The sequence below is a fragment of the Zonotrichia albicollis genome, chromosome 10, assembly GCF_047830755.1.
Source record: "Zonotrichia albicollis isolate bZonAlb1 chromosome 10, bZonAlb1.hap1, whole genome shotgun sequence".
Taxonomy (NCBI): domain Eukaryota; kingdom Metazoa; phylum Chordata; class Aves; order Passeriformes; family Passerellidae; genus Zonotrichia; species Zonotrichia albicollis.
In genome coordinates, this window is record NC_133828.1 from 38,421,622 (window position 1) to 38,445,895 (window position 24,274).

At 47.6% G+C, this 24,274-nt stretch overlaps 2 protein-coding genes and 1 pseudogene across 18 annotated transcripts in view; all 3 read left to right on the forward strand.

Annotated features, from left to right (window-relative positions):
- LOC102063269 (UDP-glucuronosyltransferase 1A1) overlaps window positions 1-24,274 on the forward strand; it is a 91,016-nt gene that overhangs the window by 63,447 nt on the left and 3,295 nt on the right. For 7 of the 17 annotated variants that reach the window (XM_074548863.1, XM_074548865.1, XM_074548868.1 and 4 more), the window contains 3 exons: window positions 21,980-22,111; window positions 22,217-22,304; window positions 23,026-23,245. In XM_074548863.1, coding sequence (XP_074404964.1) covers window positions 21,980-22,111; window positions 22,217-22,304; window positions 23,026-23,245 — 440 coding nt within the window. Of the gene's footprint in view, window positions 1-5,254; window positions 6,129-6,798; window positions 7,838-8,602; window positions 9,546-10,213; window positions 11,280-12,058; window positions 13,007-16,545; window positions 17,408-18,691; window positions 19,635-21,979; window positions 22,112-22,216; window positions 22,305-23,025; window positions 23,246-24,274 lie in introns of those variants that run through there. The other 10 variants (XM_074548880.1, XM_074548879.1, XM_074548878.1 and 7 more) reach the window with 10 other exon arrangements.
- On the forward strand, window positions 8-2,730 carry LOC102074190 (UDP-glucuronosyltransferase 1A1-like). The gene has a single exon (XM_074548884.1). The coding sequence runs from the start codon at window positions 1,509-1,511 to the stop codon at window positions 2,397-2,399; it is 891 nt and encodes a 296-aa protein (XP_074404985.1). The 5' UTR covers window positions 8-1,508; the 3' UTR covers window positions 2,400-2,730.
- LOC141730487 (UDP-glucuronosyltransferase 1A1 pseudogene) lies at window positions 2,993-4,685 on the forward strand (annotated as a pseudogene).

The window sequence follows — 24,274 nt, forward strand, 5'->3', positions numbered from 1 at the left end:
TGGGTCTTAATCCATGCTGCGATGGATTTCAGTATTCAGGAGGGTGGAATTCTGTGTTGTGATAGAAATCAAGTTTCGATTTCTGGTGAATGAGGTAAATCCTCAGTAAAGGAACTGTTTTACTCTCATTTCTTTCTGACTTTCCACATCTTGTGTAGGCAGCTGTTTCTTCTGGCTTTTAATTGGTGCTCAGGTGTAGGTAAACACCAGGGTCTTCTAGTGACCCTGTACTAAGGATCTGTGATGGGACGTTGATTCTGCCAGCTAAAGAGATTCTGAGAATTTGTGGATAGTAGAACAAAGTTTTGTATTTTTACAATGGGCAGTTCCAATGGGATCTTCCAGAGAAACTTAAAAACATTTTTCTGGCTCCAAAGCCCAGCTCTGATGCCTGGAACAGGTGTGCTTGAACACATCCAGCAGGCCTTGACAGGCACTGAGGGATGAGCTGCAGTCTTGCCCATGGTACCAGCCAGTCAACTCTGCCATGTTCTTGGGTTCCCTGGCATGCTGGCAGGAGCCCTGGGCAGTGTTCCTCCTGGAGGGCCTCCTCTGCTGGTCCAGGGGAGAGCCTGGTGACTTGGGTGAGTGCTTTTGGTGTCCTGGCTTTCTCTTCAGTCCTGTTCCTTAGGATTGGTGTGGTGTAGGGTGGGATCCCAAAGCTGCAGTGGCAATTTCACCCATTTCCAAGTGTGGAGGTGGCTGTGACATCTGACACACATCCCTGTGCACACTGGGATCTCCCGTGTGAGCTTTCACACAACTCCACCACTACTGGACACCATGTCCACTTTGTGAGTGACAAAAAGGAAGACAGAATTAGGCCCTGAATTGTTCTGTGAAAACGTCCCCTCAAAAGTGCTCATAAATCTCTGCTCAAACCTCCTAGCTCACAAAGCCAACCCCTGCAATTCCTTGAGGCATTTCTGGGGCACTGGAAGTGCTGCTTGATGTAGATCACATATCCTGCAGAAACCTGGCATTGTCCTCTCCATCTTCTCTGTCTCCTCAGTCTAGAAACCATCTTAAAGAGCTGTTCCACAGCTGCTGTGGGGTCTGGGTCTCCTAGAGATGGGTTTACCAAGACAGAGGGAGAGGGGACAGACTGTGGCTGGGAGAAAGGAGAAGCCTCTGCATGTCTGTATGGTGATGTGCATGTGACACATCTACACGTGTCATATCTGAACATGCAGAAGGTCCAGCCAGAGGGAAAGGACCAAAGTGCAGTCCGAGAGCCACACCTGCCTCCGTCCTGGGGCGCTCTGTACTGTTGCTCTGAAAGAGATAGTTGGGAGTTATCTGGTCATTCTATGGACTTGGCAGGAGTCGCATGCTTGTTCTGCAGCATTTTATCATGTCAGGGATTACACATTCACTGCCCAGCACATAAAATAAAGATCCAAAGTTGGGATGTGACACAAATCGCTTGAAAGCGCGGAGCGAGCGCCGGAGCTCCTGTGCTGCCGCGGGTTTCCTTCCCTGCAGGCTCTCACCTGATCCCCGCAGGAATGGCCCCGGGACTCAGTGCTTCTCCACCAGCTGTGCTTCTGCTCCTGTCCCTGCTGGGTCTGGCTGCTGCTGGGAAGCTCCTGGTGGTATCGGTGGATGGGAGCCCCTGGTTCAGCATCCGGGAGGGGCTGGAAATGCTCCAGCAGAAGGGACACGAGGTGGTCGTGGTGGCACCTGAAGTCTCCTTGCACGTCAGATCATCAGAGAACTTTGTGATGAAAATGTACCCGGTCACCTACACACGGGAAGATATGGACAATGCATTCAAGGCATATTTTAAGATTATATTTGAAGATGGATCTTTTTTTGAAAGATTTTTTAAAACAGTAGAAGCTTCGAAAAGATTCACTGATTTTTGTTTCTCCAGCTGTGAACACCTCTTGCGAAACAAGGAGCTCATCAGGTACCTTGAGGAGAGCAAGTTTGATGCCATCCTTACAGACCCATTTATGCCCTGTGGGGTGATCCTGGCTGAGCATCTTTCTCTTCCTTCTATCTATTTCTTACGAGAAATCCCATGTGGGTTAGATTTTGAAGCCACTCAGTGTCCCAATCCTCCTTCCTATGTGCCCAGGTCATTTTCCGACTTGACAGACCGCATGACCTTTTTCCAGCGAGTGAAGAATCTGCTCTTTGACACCCAAAACCTTTTCCTCTGTAATTTTGTCTTTGACCCATTCTCAAAACTGGCTTCAGAGTTCCTGCAGCGCGATGTGACTGTGCAGGATCTCTTACGCAAGGGCTCTGTTTGGCTCTTGAGGTTGGAATTTGTGCTAGACTATCCAAGACCCTTGATGCCCAACATCATTCCAATTGGAGGAGCAAACTGTGCTCACAAGGAGTTGCCTCAGGTGGGTCACATTCTGGTTTTGATTTGTGCTCTGATGTAATTTCTGTGTTCAGGAGGCCTGAACCTTGTGTTGCAGATGGGAATTTACTTCCTATGTTGCGTGGTTGGATGAATGTTCCTGAAATTTTGTAGGCAGCAGTCCTGTACTTTCTCACCTCCCAAGTGTGCTCTGCATTTTTTGGTTTTCATTTTACATATTCAGAGCTACGTTGTGTGACTTTTTCTAACCTAGTACTCTCTTAGCGAGTTTCGAATGAGTCTCTTGGGCTGTCAAAGCCTTGCAGACAGGTGCAATTCCTAATTCACAAATTGTTGTAGATGGTTCTGGTCTTTACTGAGAGTACACCTCAGGCTTCTGTCCTTGTTGTCTCACTACAAGGAGAGACAATCTTTCTTTGCCATTGAATTTTTTGTGCTTTTTCACCTGGGTATTTCCAAAGCTGGAATCTGGAGGAAGGTGGCAGGCTGGGGGCTCTCAGGTTGAGCAGCAGTCGCTCTATTTGCAGGCAGATCTAGGAAAATTTTGCCATGATCATGATGGCTGTGTGAGACCCAACAGCAATTTCAGATGTTTCAAGGGGCTACAATGTGTTGGCAGGTGGCGCTCATAGTCACAAATTGCTAAAGCTTTTGTTATAAAACACAAGGCTTGTCTGGTACATGCCCCATATTTATCAGCTGCCTGAACTTTGCTGCTGGTTGTGCAGCTTTTTATCACACCTGTGATTACACATTTACCACAGAGCAGATAAAGCAAGGATACAAAGTTGGGCTGTGGCAGAGATTGCTGAGAAGCGCGGAGCGAGCGCCGGAGCTCCTGTGCTGCCGCGGGATTCCTTCCCTGGAGGCTCTCAGCTGATCCCTGCAGGAATGGCCCCGGGGCTCAGTGCTTCTCCAAGAATTGTGCTTCTGCTCCTGTCCCTGCTGGGTCTGGCTGCTGCTGGGAAGCTCCTGGTGGTGCCGGTGGACGGGAGCCACTGGCTCAGCATGCGGGAATTGCTGGACATGCTCCAGCAGAAGGGGCATGAGGTGGTCGTGGTGGCACCCGAAGTCTCCCTGCACATCAAACCATCAAAGAACTTTGTGATGAAAATGTACCCGGTCCCCTTCACTCAGGAAGAGCTGGACAAAGTTTTCAAAGGGTCAGTAATGGATTTATTTAAAGAAGGACCTTTTCTGGAAAGAGTCATTAGACAGTACCAACAGGCAAAGAAGACCTCTGTTCTGTTCCTGGCCACCTGCTCACACTTAATCTACAACAAAGAACTCATCAGGTACCTTGAGGAGAGCAAGTTTGATGCCATCCTCACAGACCCTATCCTCCCCTGTGGGGCAATACTGGCCGAGTATCTTTCCTTGCCTTCCGTGTATTTCCTGCAGCAAATTCCGTGTGGTTTGGAATATCAAGCCACCCAGTGCCCCAATCCCCCTTCCTATGTCCCCAGAGTATTTACAGACCTTACAGACCGCATGACCTTTCTCCAGCGGGTGAAGAACATGCTCTATGACATCCCCAATTTCTTCCTCTGCGACGTTGTCTTCCAACCTTATGCAGAACTGGCTTCGGAGTTCCTGCAGCGGGAGGTGACCGTGCCGGATCTCCTGCGCCAGGCTTCCATTTGGCTCATGAAGCTGGACTTTGTCTTGCACTTCCCAAAGCCCTTGATGCCCAACATGGTTTTGATTAGTGGAGTAAATTGTGCTTACAAGAAGCTAAGTCAGGTGGGTCACGCTCTGTTTTCTCTTCTTGTTCTTGCAGGCTTTTGAAATCTCAGGGAAGCTGAAACACAGCTTTCATGAGAAAGGAGGATTTCAAACTGCTCGTGCTTTGCAGGGAGGTGCTTGTTCTGGTATCTGGGAAGGATTATCAGAGTAGAAAGTTAGAGAAAGTACTGAGTATGGAGTTATCTCTGGTAGAATCCCCTTGGTCCTGTGTCTCTGCTTGGAGACAGCTTTGGATTGAAGTGAGTTCCTCAGAGCCTCTTTCATCAAGGTAGTTGATGTGACGCAAGACACACTTTAAATTGAGGACATGTTCATTCAGAATCTGATCCAATCAGGCAGATTTCCTCTACAACTCTGTCTCCTTTCATTCCCTCAATGAGGGATTTTCAATGTTCTAAATTGCCATAGGCGCAACCAACATTGTCACCTGGAAGAACATTTCAAGTCTCGCTGAGAACCTTCTGTCAAAGCATGCTCAGTGAACACAGGATTTTCTTTTCTGTGTCATGTCCAGTTTTAAGTGTCCCTACACTCTATAGTTATTGGTACCTTTGTGTAACTTGGTACACTATTAGTGACTTAGAAACCCATCTATGGGGCGGACAAAGCCTTAGAGTCAGGTGAAATCCATAATAAGCAAATTGTTGTGGTTGGGTCTGGTGTTCACAGAGAAATACACCTCAGGCTTCTGTCCTTGTTGCCTCTCTATGTCCTTTTTTGCCAGTGAATTTATATTCTTCCTCAATGGGGATTTCCAAAGCTGTATTCTGGAGGAAGGTTGCAGGCTGTGGGCTCTCAGGTTGAGAAGCAGCCCCTCAGTTTGCTGGCAGATCTAGGAGATTTTTGCCATGGTGAGATTGGATGTTGGAAGTTTAGCAGACAATCTGAGGAGTCTGACAGGGCTCTGTTGGTTTGGCATGTGGAAGTAAAAGGTAAAAGAGCTGCAAAGATTTTGCAATAGAAACATGAGGCTTATCGGTTGCATCCCCACATTTATCAGCTGCCTGAACTCTGATGCTGGTTATGCAGCCTTTTATCACACCTGTGATTACACAATTACCACAGAGCAGATAAAGCAAGGACACAAAGTTGGGCTGTGGCAGAGATTGCTGAGAAGCGCGGAGCGAGCGATGGAGCTCCTGTGCTGCCGCGGGTTTCCTTCCCTGCAGGCTCTCAGCTGATCCCTGCAGGAATGGCCCTGGGACTCAGTGCTTCTCCACCAGTTGTGCTTCTGCTCCTGTCCCTGCTGGGTCTGGCTGCTGCTGGGAAGCTCCTGGTGGTATCGGTGAATGGGAGCCCCTGGTTCAGCATCCGGGAGGGGCTGGACATGCTCCAGCAGAAGGGACACGAGGTGGTCGTGGTGGCACCCAAAGTCTCCATGCACATCAAACCATCAGAGAACTTTGTGATGAAAATGTACCCGGTCCCCTACACACAGAAAGATATGGACAATGCATTCAAGGCATTTTTTAATATTACATTGCAGGATGAATCTTTTTTTGAAAAATTTTCTAAAACAGTAGAAGCTATGAAAAGATCCTCTGATTTATTTTTCTCTAGCTGTAGACATCTTCTGCAAAATAAGGAGCTCATCAGGTACCTCGAGGAGAGCAAGTTTGATGCCATCCTTACAGATCCTGAAATACCTTGTGGAGTGATCCTGGCTGAGCATCTTTCTCTTCCTTCTATCTATTTCTTACGAGGAATCCCGTGTAGGTTAGATTTTGAAGCTACTCAGTGTCCCAGTCCTCCTTCCTATGTGCCCCGATCATTTTCAGACTTGACAGACCGCATGACCTTTTTCCAGCGAGTGAAGAATCTGCTCTTTGACACCCCAAACCTTTTCCACTGTAACTTTCTCTTTGACCCATTCTCAAAACTGGCTTCAGAGTTCCTGCAGCGGGAGGTGACTATGTCGGATCTCTTTCACAAGGGCTCTGTTTGGCTCTTGAGGTTGGAATTTGTGCTAGACTATCCAAGACCCTTGATGCCCAACATCATTCCAATTGGAGGAGCAAACTGTGCTCACAAGGAGTTGCCTCAGGTGGGTCACACTTTGTTCTTAATTTGTGCTGTGATGTAATTTCTGTGTTCAGGAGGCCTGAACCTTGTGTTGCAGGTGGGAATTGTCTTCCCATGATGTCTGGTTGGATGAATGCTCTTGAGTATTTATAGAAAGCAGTCCTGTACCTTCTCCCCTCTAAAGTGTGCTCTGCATTTGCTGCTTTCATTTCACATATTCAGCGCTACATTATGTGACATTGTATAACTTGGTACTCTCTTAGTGAGTGACGAACGCGTGTGAGGGGCTGTCAAAGCCTTGCAGACAGGTTCAATTCCTAATTCACAAATTGTTGTAGTTAGTTCTGGTGTTCACTGAGAAATGCACCTAAGGCTTCTGTCCTTGTTGCCTCCCTACGTCTTTCTTTGGCATTGAATTTTTGTGCTTCCTCAATGGGGTATTTCCAAAGCTGGAATCTGGAGGAAGGTGGCAGGATCTGGGCTCGCAGGTTGAGAACCAGCCTCACTGATTGCAGGCAGATCTAGGAAAATTTTGCCATGGTGAGTCATGTTTGCCAGCTAACAGCAAATTTGAGGAGTTCGAAGGGGTTGTGTTGTCTTGGCACGTGGCGCTAAAAGCTGAAAGAGCTGCAAAGATTTTGCAATAGAAACATGAGGCTTATCGATTGCATCCCCCATATTTATCAGCTGCCTGAACTTTGCTGCTGGTTATGCAGCCTTTTATCACACCTGTGATTACACAATTACCACAGAGCAGATAAAGCAAGGACATAAAGTTGGGCTGTGGCAGAGATTGCTGAGAAGCGCGGAGCGAGCGCCGGAGCTCCTGTGCTGCCGCGGGTTTCCTTCCCTGCAGGCTCTCAGCTGATCCCCGCAGGAATGGCCCCGGGGCTCAGTGCTTCTCCACCAGTTGTGCTTCTGCTCCTGTCCCTGCTGGGTCTGGCTGCTGCTGGGAAGCTCCTGGTGGTATCGGTGGACGGGAGCCCCTGGTTCAGCATGCGGGAGGGGCTGGAAATGCTCCAGCAGAAGGGACACGAGGTGGTCGTGGTGGCACCTGAAGTCTCTTTGCACGTCAGATCATCAGAGAACTTTGTGATGAAAATGTACCCGGTCTCCTACACACGGGAAGATATGGACTATGCATTCAAGGCATTTTTTAATATCACATTTCAAGATGGATCTTTTCTTGAAAGATATTTTAAAACAGTAGAAGCTATGAAAAGATCCTCTGATTTATTTTTCTCCAGCTGTAGACATCTTCTGCAAAACAAGGAGCTCATCAGATATCTTGAGGAGAGCAAGTTTGATGCCATCCTTACAGACCCTGTAATACCTTGTGGGGTGATCCTGGCTGAGCATCTTTCCCTTCCTTCTATCTATTTCTTTCGAGCAATCCCATGTGGGTTAGATTTTGAAGCCACTCAGTGTCCCAATCCTCCTTCCTATGTGCCCAGGTTATTTACAGACCTTACAGACCGCATGACCTTTTTCCAGCGAGTGAAGAATCTGCTCTTTGACACCCAAAACCTTTTCCTCTGTAATTTTCTCTTTGACCCATACACAAAACTGGCTTCAGAGTTCCTGCAGCGGGAGGTGACTATGTCGGATCTCTTTCACAAGGGCTCTGTTTGGCTCTTGAGGGCAGAATTTGTGCTGGACTATGCAAGACCCTTGATGCCCAACATCATTCCAATTGGAGGAGCAAACTGTGCTCACAAGGAGTTGCCTCAGGTGGGTCACACTTTGTTCTTAATTTGTGCTGTGATGGATTTCTGTGTTCAGGAGGCTTGAACCTTGTGTTGCTGGTGGGAATTGTCTTCCCATGATGTGTGGTTGTATGAATGCTCCTGAAATTTTGTAGAAAGCAGTCCTGTACCTTCTCCCCTCTAAAGTGTGCTCTGCATTTGCTGCTTTCATTTCACATATTCAGAGCTACATTGTGTGACATTATGTAACTTGGTACTCTCTTAGTGAGTGACAAACGCGTCTGAGGGGCTGTCAAAGCCTAGCAGACAGGTGCAATTCCCAGTGCACAAAGTGCTGTAATTGGTTCTGGTGTTTACTGAGAAATGGCCCTAAGGGTTCTGTCCTTGTTGCCTCCCTATGTCTTCCTTTGCCATTGAATTTTTGTGCTTCCTCAATGGGGTATTTCCAAAGCGGGAATCCGGAGGAAGGTGGCAGGCTGGGGGCTCTCAGGCTGAGAAGCAGGCTCTTGGTTTGCTGGTAGATCTAGGAAAATTTTGCCAGGGTGGTTGAAGTTTGCAATCTAGCAGCAAATTTGAGGAGTCTGACAGGGCTCTGTTGGCTTGGCACGTGGCAGTAAAAGGTGAACGAGCTGCAAACATATTTCAATAGAAACATGAGGCTTATCGGTTGCACCCCCCATATTTATCAGCTGCCTGAACTTTGCTGCTGGTTATGCAGCCTTTTATCACACCTGTGATTACACATTTACAGCAGAGCAGATAAAGCAAGGACACAAAGTTGAGCTGTGGCAGAGATTGCTGAGAAGCGCGGAGTGAGTGCCGGAGCTCCTGTGCTGCCGCGGGTTTCCTTCCCTGGAGGCTCTCAGCTGATCCCTGCAGGAATGGCCTCGGGACTCAGTGCTTCTCCACCAGTTGTGCTTCTGCTCCTGTCCCTGCTGGGTCTGGCTGCTGCTGGGAAGCTCCTGGTGGTATCGGTGGACGGGAGCCCCTGGTTCAGCATCAGGGAGGGGCTGGAAATGCTCCAGCAGAAGGGACACGAGGTGGTCGTGGTGGCACCTGAAGTCTCCTCGCATGTCAAACCATCAGAGAACTTTGTGATGAAAATGTACCCTGTCCTCTACACAAAGGAAGATATGGACTATGCATTCAAGGCATTTTTTAATATTATATTTCAAGATGGATCTTTTTTTGAAAGATTTTTTAAAACAGTAGAAGCTACGAAGCGATTCACTGATTATTGTTTCTCCAGCTGTGAACAGCTGTTGCAAAACAAGGAGCTCATCAGGTACCTTGAGGAGAGCAAGTTTGATGCCATCCTTACAGACCCTGTAATACCTTGTGGGGTGATCCTGGCTGAGCATCTTTCCCTTCCTTCTATCTATTTCTTACGAGGAATCCCATGTGGGTTAGATTTTGAAGCCACTCAGTGTCCCAATCCTCCTTCCTATGTGCCCAGGGGATTTACAGACCTTACAGACCGCATGACCTTTTTCCAGCGAGTGAAGAATCTGCTCTTTGACAGTCAAAACCTTTTCCTCTGTAATTTTCTCTTTGACCCATTCACAAAACTGGCTTCAGAGTTCCTGCAGCGGGAGGTGACTATGTCGGATCTCTTTCGCAAGGGCTCTGTTTGGCTCTTGAGGTCAGAATTTGTGCTAGACTATCCAAGACCCTTGATGCCCAACATCATTCCAATTGGAGGAGCAAACTGTGCTCACAAGGAGCTGTCTCAGGTGGGTTGCACTTTGATTTTAATTTCTGCTGTGATGTAATTTCTGTGTTCAGCAGGCTTGAACCTTGTGTTGCAGGTGGGAATTTTCTTCCCATGTTGAGTGGTTGGATGAATGCTTCTGGATTTTTCTCTCCCTTTCCATTTGTAGGCATCAGTCTTGTGCCTTGTCACCTCTAAAATGTGCTCTGCATTTTGCTGCTTTCATTTCACATATTCAGAGCTACATTGTGTGTTTTGTGTGACTTTGTGTAACTTGGTACTCTCTTAGTGAGTGACAAACATGTCTGTGGGGCTGTCAAAGCCTTGCAGACAGGTGCAATTCCTAATTCACAAATTGTTGTAGTTTGCTCTGGTGCTTACTGAGAAATGCACCGAAGGGTTCTGTCCTTGTTTCCTCCCTAAGTCTTGCTTTGCTGATGAATTTTTGTGCTTCTTCACCTGGGTATTTCCAAAGCTGGAATCTCGAGGAAGGTGGCAGGCTGGGGGTTCTCAGGTTGAGAAACAGCCCCCCTGTTTGCTGGTAGATCTAGGAAAATTTTGGCTTGGTGATAATGGGTCTTTGCCATCTAGCAGGAAATTTGAGGAGTTTGAAGGGGCTGTGTTGCCTTGGCAGGTGGCGCTCAAAGGTGAAAGAGCTGCAAAGATTAATAAAAAAAAGAGGCTTATCTGGTGCATCCCCTACATTTATCAGCTGCCTGAACTCTGATGCTGGTTATGGAGCCTTTTATCACACCTGTGATTACACATTTACCACAGAGCAGATAAAGCAAGGATACAAAGTTGGGCTGTGGCAGAGATTGCTGAGAAGCGCGGAGCGAGCGCCGGAGCTCCTGTGCTGCCGCGGGTTTCCTTCACTGGAGACTCTCAGCTGATCCCCGCAGGAATGGCCCTGGGGCTCAGTGCTTCTCCACCAGTTGTGCTTCTGCTCCTGTCCCTGCTGGGTCTGGCTGCTGCTGGGAAGCTCCTGGTGGTGCCAGTGGACGGGAGCCACTGGCTCAGCATGCGGGAGGTGCTGGACATGCTCCAGCAGAAGGGACACGAGGTGGTCGTGGTGGCACCCGAAGTCTCCATGCACATCAAACCATCCAAGAACTTTGTGATGAAACGGCACTCAGGCCCCATCACACAGGAAGAGATGGAGGAAGATTTCAAGGCATTTCTACATGCTTCATTAGAAGAAGGATCTTTTCTGGAAAGATTTCCTAAATTGTACCAACATATGAAAAGACTTGGTAATTTGGCAGTCAGCAGTTGTGAATATCTCTTGCAAAACAAGGAGCTCATCAGATTTCTTGAGGAGAGCAAGTTTGATGCCATCCTTACAGACCCTGTTATACCTTGTGGGGTGATCCTGGCTGAGCATCTTTCCCTTCCTTCTATCTATTTCTTACGAGGAATCCCATGTGGGTTAGATTTTGAAGCCACTCAGTGTCCCAATCCTCCTTCCTATGTGCCCAGGTCATTTTCAGACCTGACAGACCGCATGACCTTTTTCCAGCGAGTGAAGAATCTGCTCTTTGACAGTCAAAACCTTTTCCTCTGTAATTTTGCCTTTGACCAATTCTCAAAACTGGCTTCAGAGTTCCTGCAGCGCGATGTGACTGTGCAGGATCTCTTACGCAAGGGCTCTGTTTGGCTCTTGAGGTTGGAATTTGTGCTCGACTATCCAAGACCCTTGATGCCCAACATCATTCCAATAGGAGGAGTAAATTGTGCTCACAAGGAGCTGCCTCAGGTGGGTTGCACTTTGATTTTAATTTCTGCTGTGATGTAATTTCTGTGTTCAGGAGGCTTGAACCTTGTGTTGCAGATGGGAATTGCCTTCCCATGTTGGGTGTTTGGATGAATGTTCCTGAATTTTAGTCTCCCTTTCTATTTGTTGGCAGCAGTCCTGTACTTTATTATCTCTAAAGTTTGCTCTGCATTGGCTGCTTTCATTTCACGTATTCAGAGCTACATTATGCGACTTGTGTTAACTTGGTACTCTCTTAGTGAGTTACAAATAGATCTGTGGGGCTGTCAACGGCATGCAGTCAGGTGCAATTCCTAATTCACAAATTGTAGCTGTAATTGGTTCTGGTGTTTACTGAGAAATGCACCTCAGGCTTCTGTCCTTGTTGCCCTTCTACGTCTTTCTTTGTTGGTGAATTTTTGTGCTTTTTCACCTGGGTATTTCCAAAACTGGAATCTGGAGGAAGGTGGCAGGCTGGGGGCTCTCAGGTTGAGAAGCAGCCCCCCTGTTTGCTGGTAGATCTAGGAAAATTTTGCCATGGTGATAATGACTGTTTGCAGTCTAGTAACAAATTTGAGGAGTCTGAAGGGGTTGTGTTTGCTTATCTGGTGGTGCTCAAAGGTGAAAGAGCTGCCAAGATTAATAAAAACATGAGGCTTATCAGTTGCATCCCCCACATCTATCAGCTGCCTGAACTCTGCTGCTGGTTATGCAGTCTTTTATCACAGCAGTGATTACACATTTACCACAGAGAAGGTAAAGAGAGGATACAAAGTTGGGCTGTGGCAGAGATTGCTGAGAAGCGCGGAGCGAGCGCCGGAGCTCCTGTGCTGCCGCGGGTTTCCTTCACTGGAGACTCTCAGCTGATCCCTGCAGGAATGGCCCTGGGGCTCAGTGCTTCTCCAAGAATTGTGCTTCTGCTCCTGTCCCTGCTGGGTCTGGCTGCTGCTGGGAAGCTCCTGGTGGTGCCGGTGGACGGGAGCCACTGGCTCAGCATGCGGGAATTGCTGGACATGCTCCAGCAGAAGGGACACGAGGTGGTCGTGGTGGCACCCGAAGTCTCCCTGCAGATCAAACCATCCAAGAGCTTTGTGATGAAAACCTACCCAGTGCCTTTCACTCGGGAAGAGATGGATAAAGTTTTCAAAGGGTCAGTAATGGATTTATTTAAAGAAGCACCTTTTCTGGAAAGAGTCATTAGACAGTACCAACAGGCAAAGAAGACCTCTGCTCTGTTCCTGGCCACCTGCACACACTTAATCCACAACAAGGAACTCATCAGGTACCTTGAGGAGAGCAAGTTTGATGCCGTCCTCACAGATCCTGTCCTCCCCTGTGGGGCAATACTGGCCGAGTATCTTTCCTTGCCTTCCGTGTATTTCCTGCAGCAAATTCCGTGTGGTTTGGAATATCAAGCCACCCAGTGCCCCAATCCCCCTTCCTATGTCCCCAGAGTATTTACAGACCTTACAGACCGCATGACCTTTCTCCAGCGAGTGAAGAACATGCTCTATGACATCCCCAATTTCTTCCTCTGCGACGTTGTCTTCCAACCTTATGCAGAACTGGCTTCGGAGTTCCTGCAGCGGGAGGTGACCGTGCCGGATCTCCTGCGCCAGGCTTCCATTTGGCTCATGAAGCTGGACTTTGTCTTGCACTTCCCAAAGCCCTTGATGCCCAACATGGTTTTGATTAGTGGAGTAAATTGTGCTTACAAGAAGCTAAGTCAGGTGGGTCACGCTCTGTTTTCTCCTCTTGTTCTTGCAGGCTTTTGAAATCTCAGGGAAGCTGAAACACAGCTTTCATGAGAAAGGAGGATTTCAAACTGCTCGTTTGCTTTGCAGGGAGGTGCTTGTTCTGGTATCTGGGAAGGATTATCAGAGTAGAAAGTTGGAGAAAGTACTGTATATGGAGTTATCTCTGGTAGAATCCCCATTGGCTCTGTGCTCCCTGCTCAAGGCAGCTTTGGTTTGGAGTAGGCTGTTGATGTGGTGCAAGACGCACTTTGATTTGTGGAGCACTCCATTTATCCTCTATGTGATCTCATCAGCAATTCTGTCTTTTTTTTTTTTTTTCTTTTCCTTAAAGAAGGATCCTCTCTGCTTTGACTTGTCATAAACTCATAAAATATTGTTACCTGGAAGGACATTAAAGTCTTCTCTGAGAACTTTCTATCAGAATATTTTCAGGTCAGGTTGTTCCTTTCTCTCACTTGTCAAAAATTTTTGTATCTCCTCTAGAGAACACACTTTATTATATCCAATTGATTCCTGAATCCTGTTTGAATTTTTCATGTTGCAGTAATTGTTACCTCTTGTCCTGTCACTGTTAATCTCATTCCTTTTCTTTAACTTTTGGTTATCTCTTGCATTCAAGCTGCTGTGCACCTTTCTTGTGGCATGAAATTATCCCATTCCAGAGGCACAACTTTGCATCTGCCTTTGCTGACCTTTATGAGGCCTTTATAGGCCCATTTTTCCAGCTTGTATATGCCGGGCCAGTGGTGCTCTATAGTTAAATTTATATCCAACATCGAAAAAACAAAGTATAAGTTACTTTATTCTTCTAAAATGAATTCATTTCAGCTGGTTTTTTAATGGGCTTTCAAATAGATGTTGTGGTATTCAGAGTATCCTCATGGATTCTGTTTTTAATAATAACTATTCCTATTGGGTTTTTCAGATATTTGCTTTACAAAATGCTGAGATAAGTCTGATATATCAGAAAAAGCTCAATCTCACACAGTAAAAATGGAGGATTTTTAAGATGATTCAAACTTGGCACTCAGGCTAGAAAAGCAGAGACGCAATAAAGTGCATGGCTAAACCTATGATAATTATGGCAGAGGTCTGTAAAATCTGGAAGATCATAGCTAAAGGCGCAAGGGTTACTGATAGTTTTTCCCAATATTTGTCCTATGACTAACACTGAAATACAACAAGCTTAGAGCAAACAAAGGGGAGTATTTTTTTCACACCATGGCCCAAAAAAACCCCGAGTCAGCCACTCAGGAGGTGCAGATTTTCTTTTTTGTAGACAAACCTTCTGAATTTAAAAGGGATTTAGGGGGTTAATAAGAGGTACAGGCTGCCTGCCAGGATTTGTAGGCTTACAGGAGAGATAATAATGGATTGCATTAACTCAGATATTTGCTGTACTGTTTCCAGTTTACAACCTTGGCACTCAGTTCTGTACTTTTGCTTGATTTCCTCCTGCTATCTCACCTTTGGAATGGGCTGGGTTTGTGGACTTCAGTCTCTGCACTCGTAAACACGTGGAGGGTGTTCATGTGGTGCTCAAAATCCTGTGTCACAACTTCTATGAACTTTTGGCGAACTCTTGTGAACTTGTTTTTTTTTTTTTTCAAACTTTTCTGAGCTTGGCCTCAAGGGTTTGGGTTGAGGGGGTATTCTTACCTCTTTAGTGTTGTTTTATAGGGTTTTGTTTTAGTGTCTCACAGATGACACAAGTTTGGCTGAAATGTTAGCAGAACTTAACTAGGTGGGAGTGATTTGGTACCAAATACGAGGATTTGAGAGGCCTTTATGCAGGGTAAGAGTGTTTTTGCAACTTTGAGCTCACTACTTGAGTATGTACTGCCACCTTAAGGCTTGTTGAATGCTGCATCACCTCATTATTTGAGATCTTTTTACCACAGAAAATGCACCCCTGGCAGGTGAGAATCCCTTGCCTCCACCTCCTGTCATTTTTGGTCTTTCAGTGCTACCCCACTGCCAGCTAGAGCCACAGTTCTGCTACACCAGCTGCAGAATGGGACTGCCTCAGGTTATGGAGCTGTAAAGTTGGAAAAGCCCTCTAAAATCAGAGTCCAACCATTAGTCCAGCGCTGCCAGGTCTACCACTAAACCGTGGCCCCAAGGGCCCCATCCAGGGATGGTGATTTCACCGCTCCCCTGGACAACCCCTTTTAGTGCTTGACAACCCTTTCCATGAAGAAATTTTTCCTAATATCCAATCTAAACCTCCCGACTGATGTCTGAAATTCCTTCCTATTTAGTGCATTTTCCATAAACATTACTGTCCTTCTTGCTGGCTTTTAAGAACCCCTTTTCTTTAATTGGCCACATGGAAGACCTCCTCTCCAAATAAACATTTTAGGAAACACTTAGTCTTAATCTGGGAATAACACTTAGGATTAGCCTTGGAAGTGTATTTATCACACTCAGGTGCCTTTGGCAAAGGTAGCCATTTCATGGATCAGATTTCCCATCATTCCTACCTGCTCCAAAAGAACCCCTCGAGGCCTGGAGAGACTGCTCAGATTTCACTCTGTTCAGGAGTGCTTGGTTGGGGGATCTAAAAGAATCTGTCTTCTCCAGCCAGCTCTTGTCCAGGTACCATTCCTGTATCTTGTGTTGCTCTTGTAAACTTGCAAACTTTTGGCATCCAGCTTTTCCCTGCCCATGTGGAATATGCCTTAATGGCAGGTGAGATCTGCTTGGCCAGGCCCTTCTGTCCAGGAGTATGGACTTCCACATACCATGTACCACAGCCAAGACTTCTGAAATTTGGGAAAGGGACTGTTATTAAGAGCCTTCAAACCCATTTGTCCTGTAGCCTCTCACCCCGAACTCCCGTGGCCCCTCTTGAGCAAGAGCCCCATATTCTGCTGTATCATTGCTTTTCAAAAAGATGTTTAGCCTTGAGCCATTCACCTATGAACTCTGATGGCCCCTCTTGAGCACAAACTGTGCTTTCTGCTCTATCATTGCTTTGCTAAGAAGGTGAAAGGTGGTTGGTTAATGTGTTACCCAAACTTTGGTGACTCTGCTGCTCCATGTGCCAGCTCCAGCTTGCCATGGAGGACATTCTCTGTGAACTCCAGTCACCTTCCTGAGCAAAGATTGGGGGTTAGGTCTTGCTTGTCAACAGTGCAGCACTATTCTTGTGATATAAGCTCTGTGGAGTGGCCTTAAATTTGATTACTGACTTGAATCTGGCCTGGGTCAGTTGAGTGCACAGTGAGTCACTTGAAACAACCCTGACACAGCAAAACCCCTCCATGACAACTGCTTTATCTACTGATTATTTTGAATAATCTGAGATAACCTAAATGAATAGCAAAGCATAGGTGCCTTGATAGCACTTTAATCAAGGCTTTTATCAGCAATATGGTCTTTGAACTCCAGTAACTTGTATCAATAAACATTTTGTAGAGATAAAACATTGATGTCCACCACAATATAAATGAGGTACAAGGAGATTTTTCTTCATATGCTGCTGAGCAACGCAAGGAGGAGCAGTTAGTTTCTTTGCCTGCCCCCATGACAGTTATGTGGAAGCATCAGGTACATGCTGGGCTTGTGCTTTTCCTTGCCTTCTGGAGTCTGGCAGATGGTGGGAAGCTCTTGGTGGTGCCTCAGGATGGAAGTCATTGGCTGAGCATGCGGATGGTCCTGGAGAAACTCTGGGAGAAGGGGCATGAAATCGTGGCCGTGGTTCCTGATGCTGCCTTGCTCTTGAAAAGCTCCCAGTCCTTCACCATCAAAACGTATTCAGTGCCTTACACCCAGGAGTTTGTGGACCAGTACTACCAGAAGTTGGGGGAAAATAGCTTTGAGAGTCTAACGCTCTCACTTTTACTCAGAAACATCACAGAGCTGACCAACATGTTCACTTCTGCTTGTCGGCATCTCTTATCTGACAAAGAGCTCATGAAGTACCTCCAGGACAGCAAATTCGATGCCATCATGATGGACCCTGTGCTGCCCTGTGGGCCCATTCTGGCTGAGTATCTCTCCCTCCCCTCTGTGTACTTCATGCGTGGCCTTCCTTGCACCTTAGACTACAAAGCCGCGCAGTCTCCCAGCCCTGTATCCTACGTGCCCAAGACTTTATCATCTCTTTCCGACCACATGGCGTTCCCAGAGCGAGTGAAGAACTTCTTGATCGGGCTCTCAGAGCCTTTGCTTTGCCACCTGTTTTATTTGAAATACGAGAGCTTGGCCTCCGAGTTCCTGCACAGGGATGTGACGGTGCAGGAGCTGTTCAGCCAAGCATCAGTGTGGCTGATGAGATACGACTTTGTTTTTGAGTATCCGCGCCCCATCATGCCCAACATGGTCTATGTTGGAGGCATCAACTGTCTGCAGAAGAAGCCACTCTCAAAGGTTTGTCGCTGCTTACCCTGAGGGTGCTTGTTCAGCATGTGCTTGCTTCAAGTGTTTCCTGTAGTGATATTTGTGTGCTTGAGGCAGGGTGTGATCAAATCCAAGGATGGCATGGGAGTGGGAATCTTTAGCTTTGAGATGATCACAAGGCTTGCTGAAGGGTTTTTCTCCAGGAGAGCATAGGCTGAGTGGTCACCATCTCTCGTGGCACGCTGTATGTCCAGCCAAATGACAAAATAATTCTAGGTCAGAGGATTTAATATCCCTAAGGAATGTGGAATGCTAGCAGACTTGATTGAACAAAAATTGGAGATATGGAATTAACTCTGTGGATATACCCAGGCATTTTTGCTGTGCCACTGAACATGAAGCTGGGCGAAGCACAGAACACCAGGAGAGGGGATCAGCCTGGGTTTTAGGGAAAGGTTCTTCCCCCAGAGGGTGCTGGCACTGCCCAGGCTCCCCAGGGAATGGGCACGGCCCCAAGGCTGCCAGAGCTCCAGGAGGGTTTGGACAATGCTCTCAGGGATTCGCAGGGTGGGATTGTTGGGGTGTCTGTACAGGGCCGGGGGATATTCCATGATTCCATGTGCGCCTACAGCCCAAAACTAGGGATGTGCAAAGACAGCAGAGGGAGCTCTGCTGCCTCTGGATTTGTGCAAGACAGCAAATAAGAGGATGGTTGGGAAAGGAAACGTTCAGGATTGTAACTACTGTCCCTTGTTCAGATTCCCCTCGTGCTGTGCAAATAGTGCAGATTTCCGTGGGTTATTCTGCTTTCAGACACTGTGGTGTTGTGACAGCAGGAGTTATTGCTCTGCTTACAACACATTTACTACTGTAAATTCAGGGCTTTCACTTTGATAACTCCTGCGATAGAGCAACAAATCTGGAGATAAGCCTTTACAACCCACTCTATCAAACCTCTGTCAATCTTAGCTTCTTGGTTACACTCTGGGGGCACAAAGCAATCCAAAGGTCAGATTTGTGCCGAGTTCCATGTCCAATCAGTGCAGTGGACTCAAGGTAGTGGGTTGATCATTAACTGGATGTTAATGATGTAGTGATTGCTGGTCAGCCCATTCATGGCTCTCATTCAGCCTCTCAGCCCCACAGGCTGTCGGTCACTCCTCCCTCCTGGTGTCAGTCCAGACATTCAGCTTCACCTCACGGCAGCCACTCACTGAAAGCCTTCTCTGTGAGCAGATGATAAACCCAATATTTACCCACAGTTAAAAATTACCCCAATTTCTGCCTGTTAAAAATTAAAAACCCACCTTAGTTAAAATTCAAGTGGGAAGCACCCCGTGATTCACTCCTCATCCCCAGCCGCAGTTTCACCACCGTTTATAACTTTGCTAGCGGCACTGGAGAAATGGTTTCTCCAAAGCCAGGATTTCTTTCTCTTGCCTCTTGGGCTGTGTTTTTCCTGCTGCTGTGGACTTCTGGTGAAGGTGGGAAGCTCTTGGTCATACCCATTGATGGCAGCCACTGGCTCAGCACACTCCCGGTCGTAGAGAAGCTCAGGGACAAGGGACACGAAATCGTGGTGGTTGCGCCAGAGATAAATTTGCGGATCCATTCATCCTCAGTTTACACCTTGAAAACCTACACTGTGTCCTACACCAAGGAATTTGTGGAGGCAGAATTTAAAGAGATGGGCCACAGGAGTTTCACACCTCAGCCCTTCTTGAAAAAAATCTCCAAAATTGCCAATTTTACAAGCATGTTCTTGGATTCCTGCAAGCGTCTGCTGTCTGACAAAGAGCTGATCCAATACCTCGAAGGAAGCAAATTTGATGCCATCTTTATGGATCCCTTCTTCCCATGTGGGCAGATACTGGCAGAACATCTGTCCCTGCCCTCCGTGTACTTCCTGCGGGGGCTGCCGTGCAGTGTGGAATTCCAGGCCACGATGTGTCCCAGCCCTCCTTCCTACGTCCCGCGGTTCTTCACGCGCTCCACGGACCGCATGTCCTTCGGGCAGCGCCTGGGCAACCTCCTGGCCACCCTGGGCAGCTCCCTGGCCTGCTCTGTCCTTTATTCCCCCTACGATCCCTTGATCCGGGAGTTCCTGCAGCGGGAGGCGACCGTGCCCGAGCTGTTCAGCCACGCTGCTGTTTGGCTCATGAAATACGACTTTGTCTTTGAGTACCCCAGGCCCCTCATGCCCAACATGGTCTTGGTCGGAGGCATAGGCTGCACTCGGGGAAACAAATTATCCCAGGTTAGTTCCGGTTTTTTCCTCAGAGTTTAGCTGTGGGTGCGCTGTGAGCTCTCTCCAGGAGATGGAGCTCCCAGGCTGGAATAAAGGATGCCAGGTGGAAGTGGCTGGGAGTGCATTTTGCGCCGCTGCATTCCTTCAACAATGAGGGAAAAGTTACTTTGTGGGACACCTCGGCATTCCCAGTCAAACCTGCACCAAAAAAAAAAAAAAAAAAAGGATTTTTCTTTTCCAATTTTCCTATCTATTTTCATTCCCTTTTCCTTTTTCCTGTCTCCAGCTTTCTTAAGAGGGCAGTGGTGGGACAGCTCCAATCTCGGTTCTCTGTGGCCAGGGACAGCACCGGAGGGAATGGCTGGAGCTGTGTTGGGGATGTTTAGGTTGGATTTGAGGAGAAGGTTCTTCCCCCAGAGGGTGCTGGCGCTGCCCAGGCTCCCCAGGGAATGGGCACAGCCCCAAGGCTGCCAGAGCTCCAGGAGGGTTTGAACACCATTCCCAGGGATGCACAGGATGGGAATGTTGGGGTGTCTGTGCAGGGCCAGGGGTTGGATCAATGATCCTCGTGGGTCCCTTCCAACTGAGGATGTTCCATGAACTTCAGACAGTTCAGGCAGGCTGGAGCTAAATCCCCACCACCAGTGAAGCAACGCTTTTGCCACTTTTGTGTAAAATACTCTGCACTGCAACTGTATTTTGTTTCAGCTGTGCCAAAATTTCTCAGTATGGGATATCTTCTACTTTCCATTAAGAAATCTTCCTAATTCTCTTATTTTTTGCATTAGTCTCCACTGCAGATATTTTGTAAAAGTATGAGCAGGTGCTGATTAAAACCACTACTAAAATAACGTGCATAACCCCAAAGCAGGATTGCAAAGCACTTCCTCATAGCAGGAGAACTTCTGAGCAGAAAGTCAGACCTTGGAACTCAAAAACATCTAAAAACCAAAGTAAAACTGATGTCCCACAGAATATAAAAAGGATTAAATAGGCCTTGAGACAGCCACAAAAATGTGGAAAAGAGCATAAACTGACAGAGTCAGTCTCTGTTGTCCCTGCCCATGGCAGGGAGTTGGAATGAGACAATCTTCAAAGTCCCTTCCAACCCAAAGCATTCCATGGTTCTGTGGTTATCCCCTCAGATCCCAGAGATAACATCTGGCAATTGCCAGACTTACAGAAACATTTAGTTCATTGTTTCTCCCTTACTTAGCTTTGATGCCTGCAACAATTTCCTCCAGTTTTGCCTTTCCTTCCTTGGCTCAACCAAACATTTTTCTGTTTAAAAGAATTTTTGCTCCAGCCTTGGGCTGTTTTTTTCTGCTTCATTGGAATCTTTTTGTTCCTGGATTCCAGTGCTAGATCTCCTTCTATTATTTAAATCACTCAAACAAAAGAGAGACAAAACTGGCAGCAGTTCAATGTTATCACACCCAAAGCAGATACAATAAATCCAGATATTAGAAATTTGAGATACCTGCTGTCAGAACCCTCTTCCGGGATTTTAATTCTCTCTTGTATCTGCGTGGCCTGGAAAGAAGAACATCAGCTCTGAATCCAGGCTTGGGTTAAGTGTGCCAGTTTTTACTTCCCAAAGACTCATTTTCTTTAGGATCATAGAACAGGTTGGATTGGAGGGGATGTTAAAGCCCATCCAGTCCAATCCCCTGCTGTGGGCAGGGACACCTTCCACTATCCCAGGTGGCTCCAAACCCCATCCATCCTCCCCTTGGACACTCCCAGGGATCCAGGGGCAGCCACAGCTTCTCTGGACATCCTGTGCCAGAGGCCTGTGGGGCCTCCCCACCCTCAGAGAGAATTTCTTCCTGATACCTAACACAAATTTCCCCTCTTTTGGTTTGAACCCATTGCTCCCTGGAAGAGCAGGGAGTACTCTTCATGAAGAGTCCTCCTCCAGCTTCCTTCTGGGCCTCTTCAGGCACTGGAAAGGGGCTCTGAGATCTCCACACAAAAATCTTCTCTGCTCCAGGCTGAACAGGATGTCCCAGCCTGTCCCCATAAGAGGGGTGCTCCTGACTCCTTGTCAACTCCATGGTTCTCCTCTGGACTTGCTCCAACAATCCCATGTCCTTCTCATGCTGATGATCCCAGAGCTGGATGCAGGATCCAGGTGTGGACTCACAAGAGGAGGAGAATCCCATCCCTGGACCTGCTGGCCGTGCTGCTTTGGATGCAGAACTACCAATAACCACTCGTTTTCCTGGTCCCAGTTTTGTCGTGCTCACTGCTTGTTCCGTTGCCTTTCCAGAGAGTTCTGTGGGAAGCTGGCAGCAATTCCAGCCCCTGACAAGAGAAAGGGCTTTGACTAAAGGCTTGCTTTCCTTTGGCAGGAATTTGAAGCCATGGTGAACGCCTCTGGAGAGCACGGCATCGTTGTCTTCTCGCTGGGCTCCATGGTGTCCGAGATTCCCATGAAGAAAGCCATGGAGATCGCGGACGGCTTGGGAACAGTCCCTCAGACGGTACCAGTCCCCTCTTCTGCCTCCAGCAGAGCAGCTCCACGCTGCTCTCAGCTCCTCCCTCCCTTCTCCTGCTGGGATCTGACTTGGCTTTGCTTCCCCTGTCAGGTCTTCTGGCGCTACACAGGCCAGGCACCCCCCAACCTGCCCAAGAACGTGAAGCTCGTCAAGTGGCTGCCTCAGAACGACCTCCTGGGTAGGTCTGGCACCCTGGGCTGACACCAGGCCGCTGTGGTGAGGCCCCAAGGGCATCATCTGTGGGTCAGGTGTGAGTTACCATCCCCTCACCCAGCACTGTGGGCCACAAACCTTCCTCTGCTGGTGGAGCCAGAGGTGGTCCTTTAGGAACTTAGCTGGGAATTGCCAAATTATGACACAACTCTGTTTGAAAAGGCTTTCCAACACTCCAGTAGCAGACAAAGATGAGAATCTTTATGTCTGACTAAGCGGTCTCAACAGCCAGCTGTGGTTTTGTCCTGTCTTCTGGCCTGAAAAGAAACTTCATGGTCCTGTCTTCTGGCCTGAAAAGAAACTTCATGGTCCTCAAGGGAGCGCTTCCAGACAGGTCTTTGGGATTTTAAAGTGGTGGAATTGTTGCCAGGATTTGCTGGTGACAGAACAGGTTCAGCTGTGAGAGACCTTTTCTCTATGGTGAAAAACTAATTGGTGGTAACATCCTTTCTAACCTCTCCTGGCTCTGGTTTAATCCTAAAGTTGGAGGATTACCCCAAACCGAGACAGAGGTCTACAAAGTTCCAATCCCAAAATCTGGCCATGAGGGATGATGCTCTCACAACAGCCCCAAATCCTTGATTTATCCAACCATGGCCCTTTTGGTCCATGTTTTTTCCCCAGGGACATGTTGCTGGGAGTCAGTAATTCCAGGAGCTGACACAAGCCTGTGCTTCCCTCCACAGCCCACCCCAAGACTCGTGCCTTCATCACCCACGGAGGCTCCCACGGCGTTTATGAGGGAATCTGCAACGCCGTGCCCATGGTGCTGATGCCTCTCTTCGGGGACCAGATGGACAACGCCAAGCGAGTGGAGTCCCGCGGAGCAGGGCTGACCCTCAACATCCTGGAGATGACTTCTGCTGACATCTCCAACGCCCTGAAAGCCGTGATCAACGACAAAACGTCAGTACCGGAGGCACAGCCTTCCCCCTTCTCACTGTGCAGCCCCAGCACGTTCACTTCCAGCTTAGCAGGGTGTTTTTCTCTTCCTAAATGGCTTCTTGGATCAAAAGTTTGGATTTGATAGCAGCTGCTTCCATGGAGAAGCTGATGCTCGCCCTGGGTTAACTCCAGGCTGTCCCCTTCAGTGGACAAGAGAAGGGAGGCTGCAGGGAGCAGGGGAGATGGGCTGGGAATGCAATGGAAGAAATCAAGTTGCCAAAAAAATTGTGTCACCTTCTTAAAGCCAAGGCAGTGACAGAGAGGGCTTTGACACAAGCGACAAGCAGCTTTTGTTCCCAAATCTCTGGTGACACAGGTCAGTGGGGTTAAATATCAAACATATTTATCACTCATTTATCTTACAGGTGAGTTTTCTCAGGCATTTTTCTCCCCCTCGGTGCTCATGAGGAATTCTGTGAGCACAGACAGCCTTGCCTGGCTCAGCAAGGCTGGACAATCCCAGCACAAAGCAGGAGGGACATGCAGGGATGCACCGAGGAAGCCCAGGGAGCATCACAGGGCTGCACTCAGCACACCCAAGGGGCTTAAAGGCAGCACAGAGATTTCTTTGAGACATAAGAACTCTTCCCTGCTCCCATTTGAAGGATGCCAAGGACTAGGAAACACCACCACATTCCTGAGAAATAGCAGCTTACTGACATTGTTTCCTATCCAATTTTTATGGCATTTAAATTGCCATATTTAATGGCAATTAAATTATTAATAATAATAATTATTATAACACTATAACACTGCATCTAACAAAAACAATAATAATGCAGCTGGAAAAGCTGAGCTGGGCAGCTTTTCCATCCCCAGTCTCCCCTTTCAGCCAGAGACCCTCACCCCAGAGATTCTGCTGAGAGCTCAAACTAAGCTTTCTCTCCTTTTTTTTCTTTTTTTCCTTTTTTTGTCACTTCTTGGGCCTCTAACTTTGCCATTATCCTTCTCAAGGGGCTCAGTAGCACAAGAGCTGCGACTGCCCCATCC

Coding starts and splice junctions, on each gene's coding strand:
- LOC102074190 (XM_074548884.1), top strand. CDS start 1,509: ATGGCCCCGGGACTCAGTGCTTCTCCACCAGCTGTGCTTCTGCTCCTG.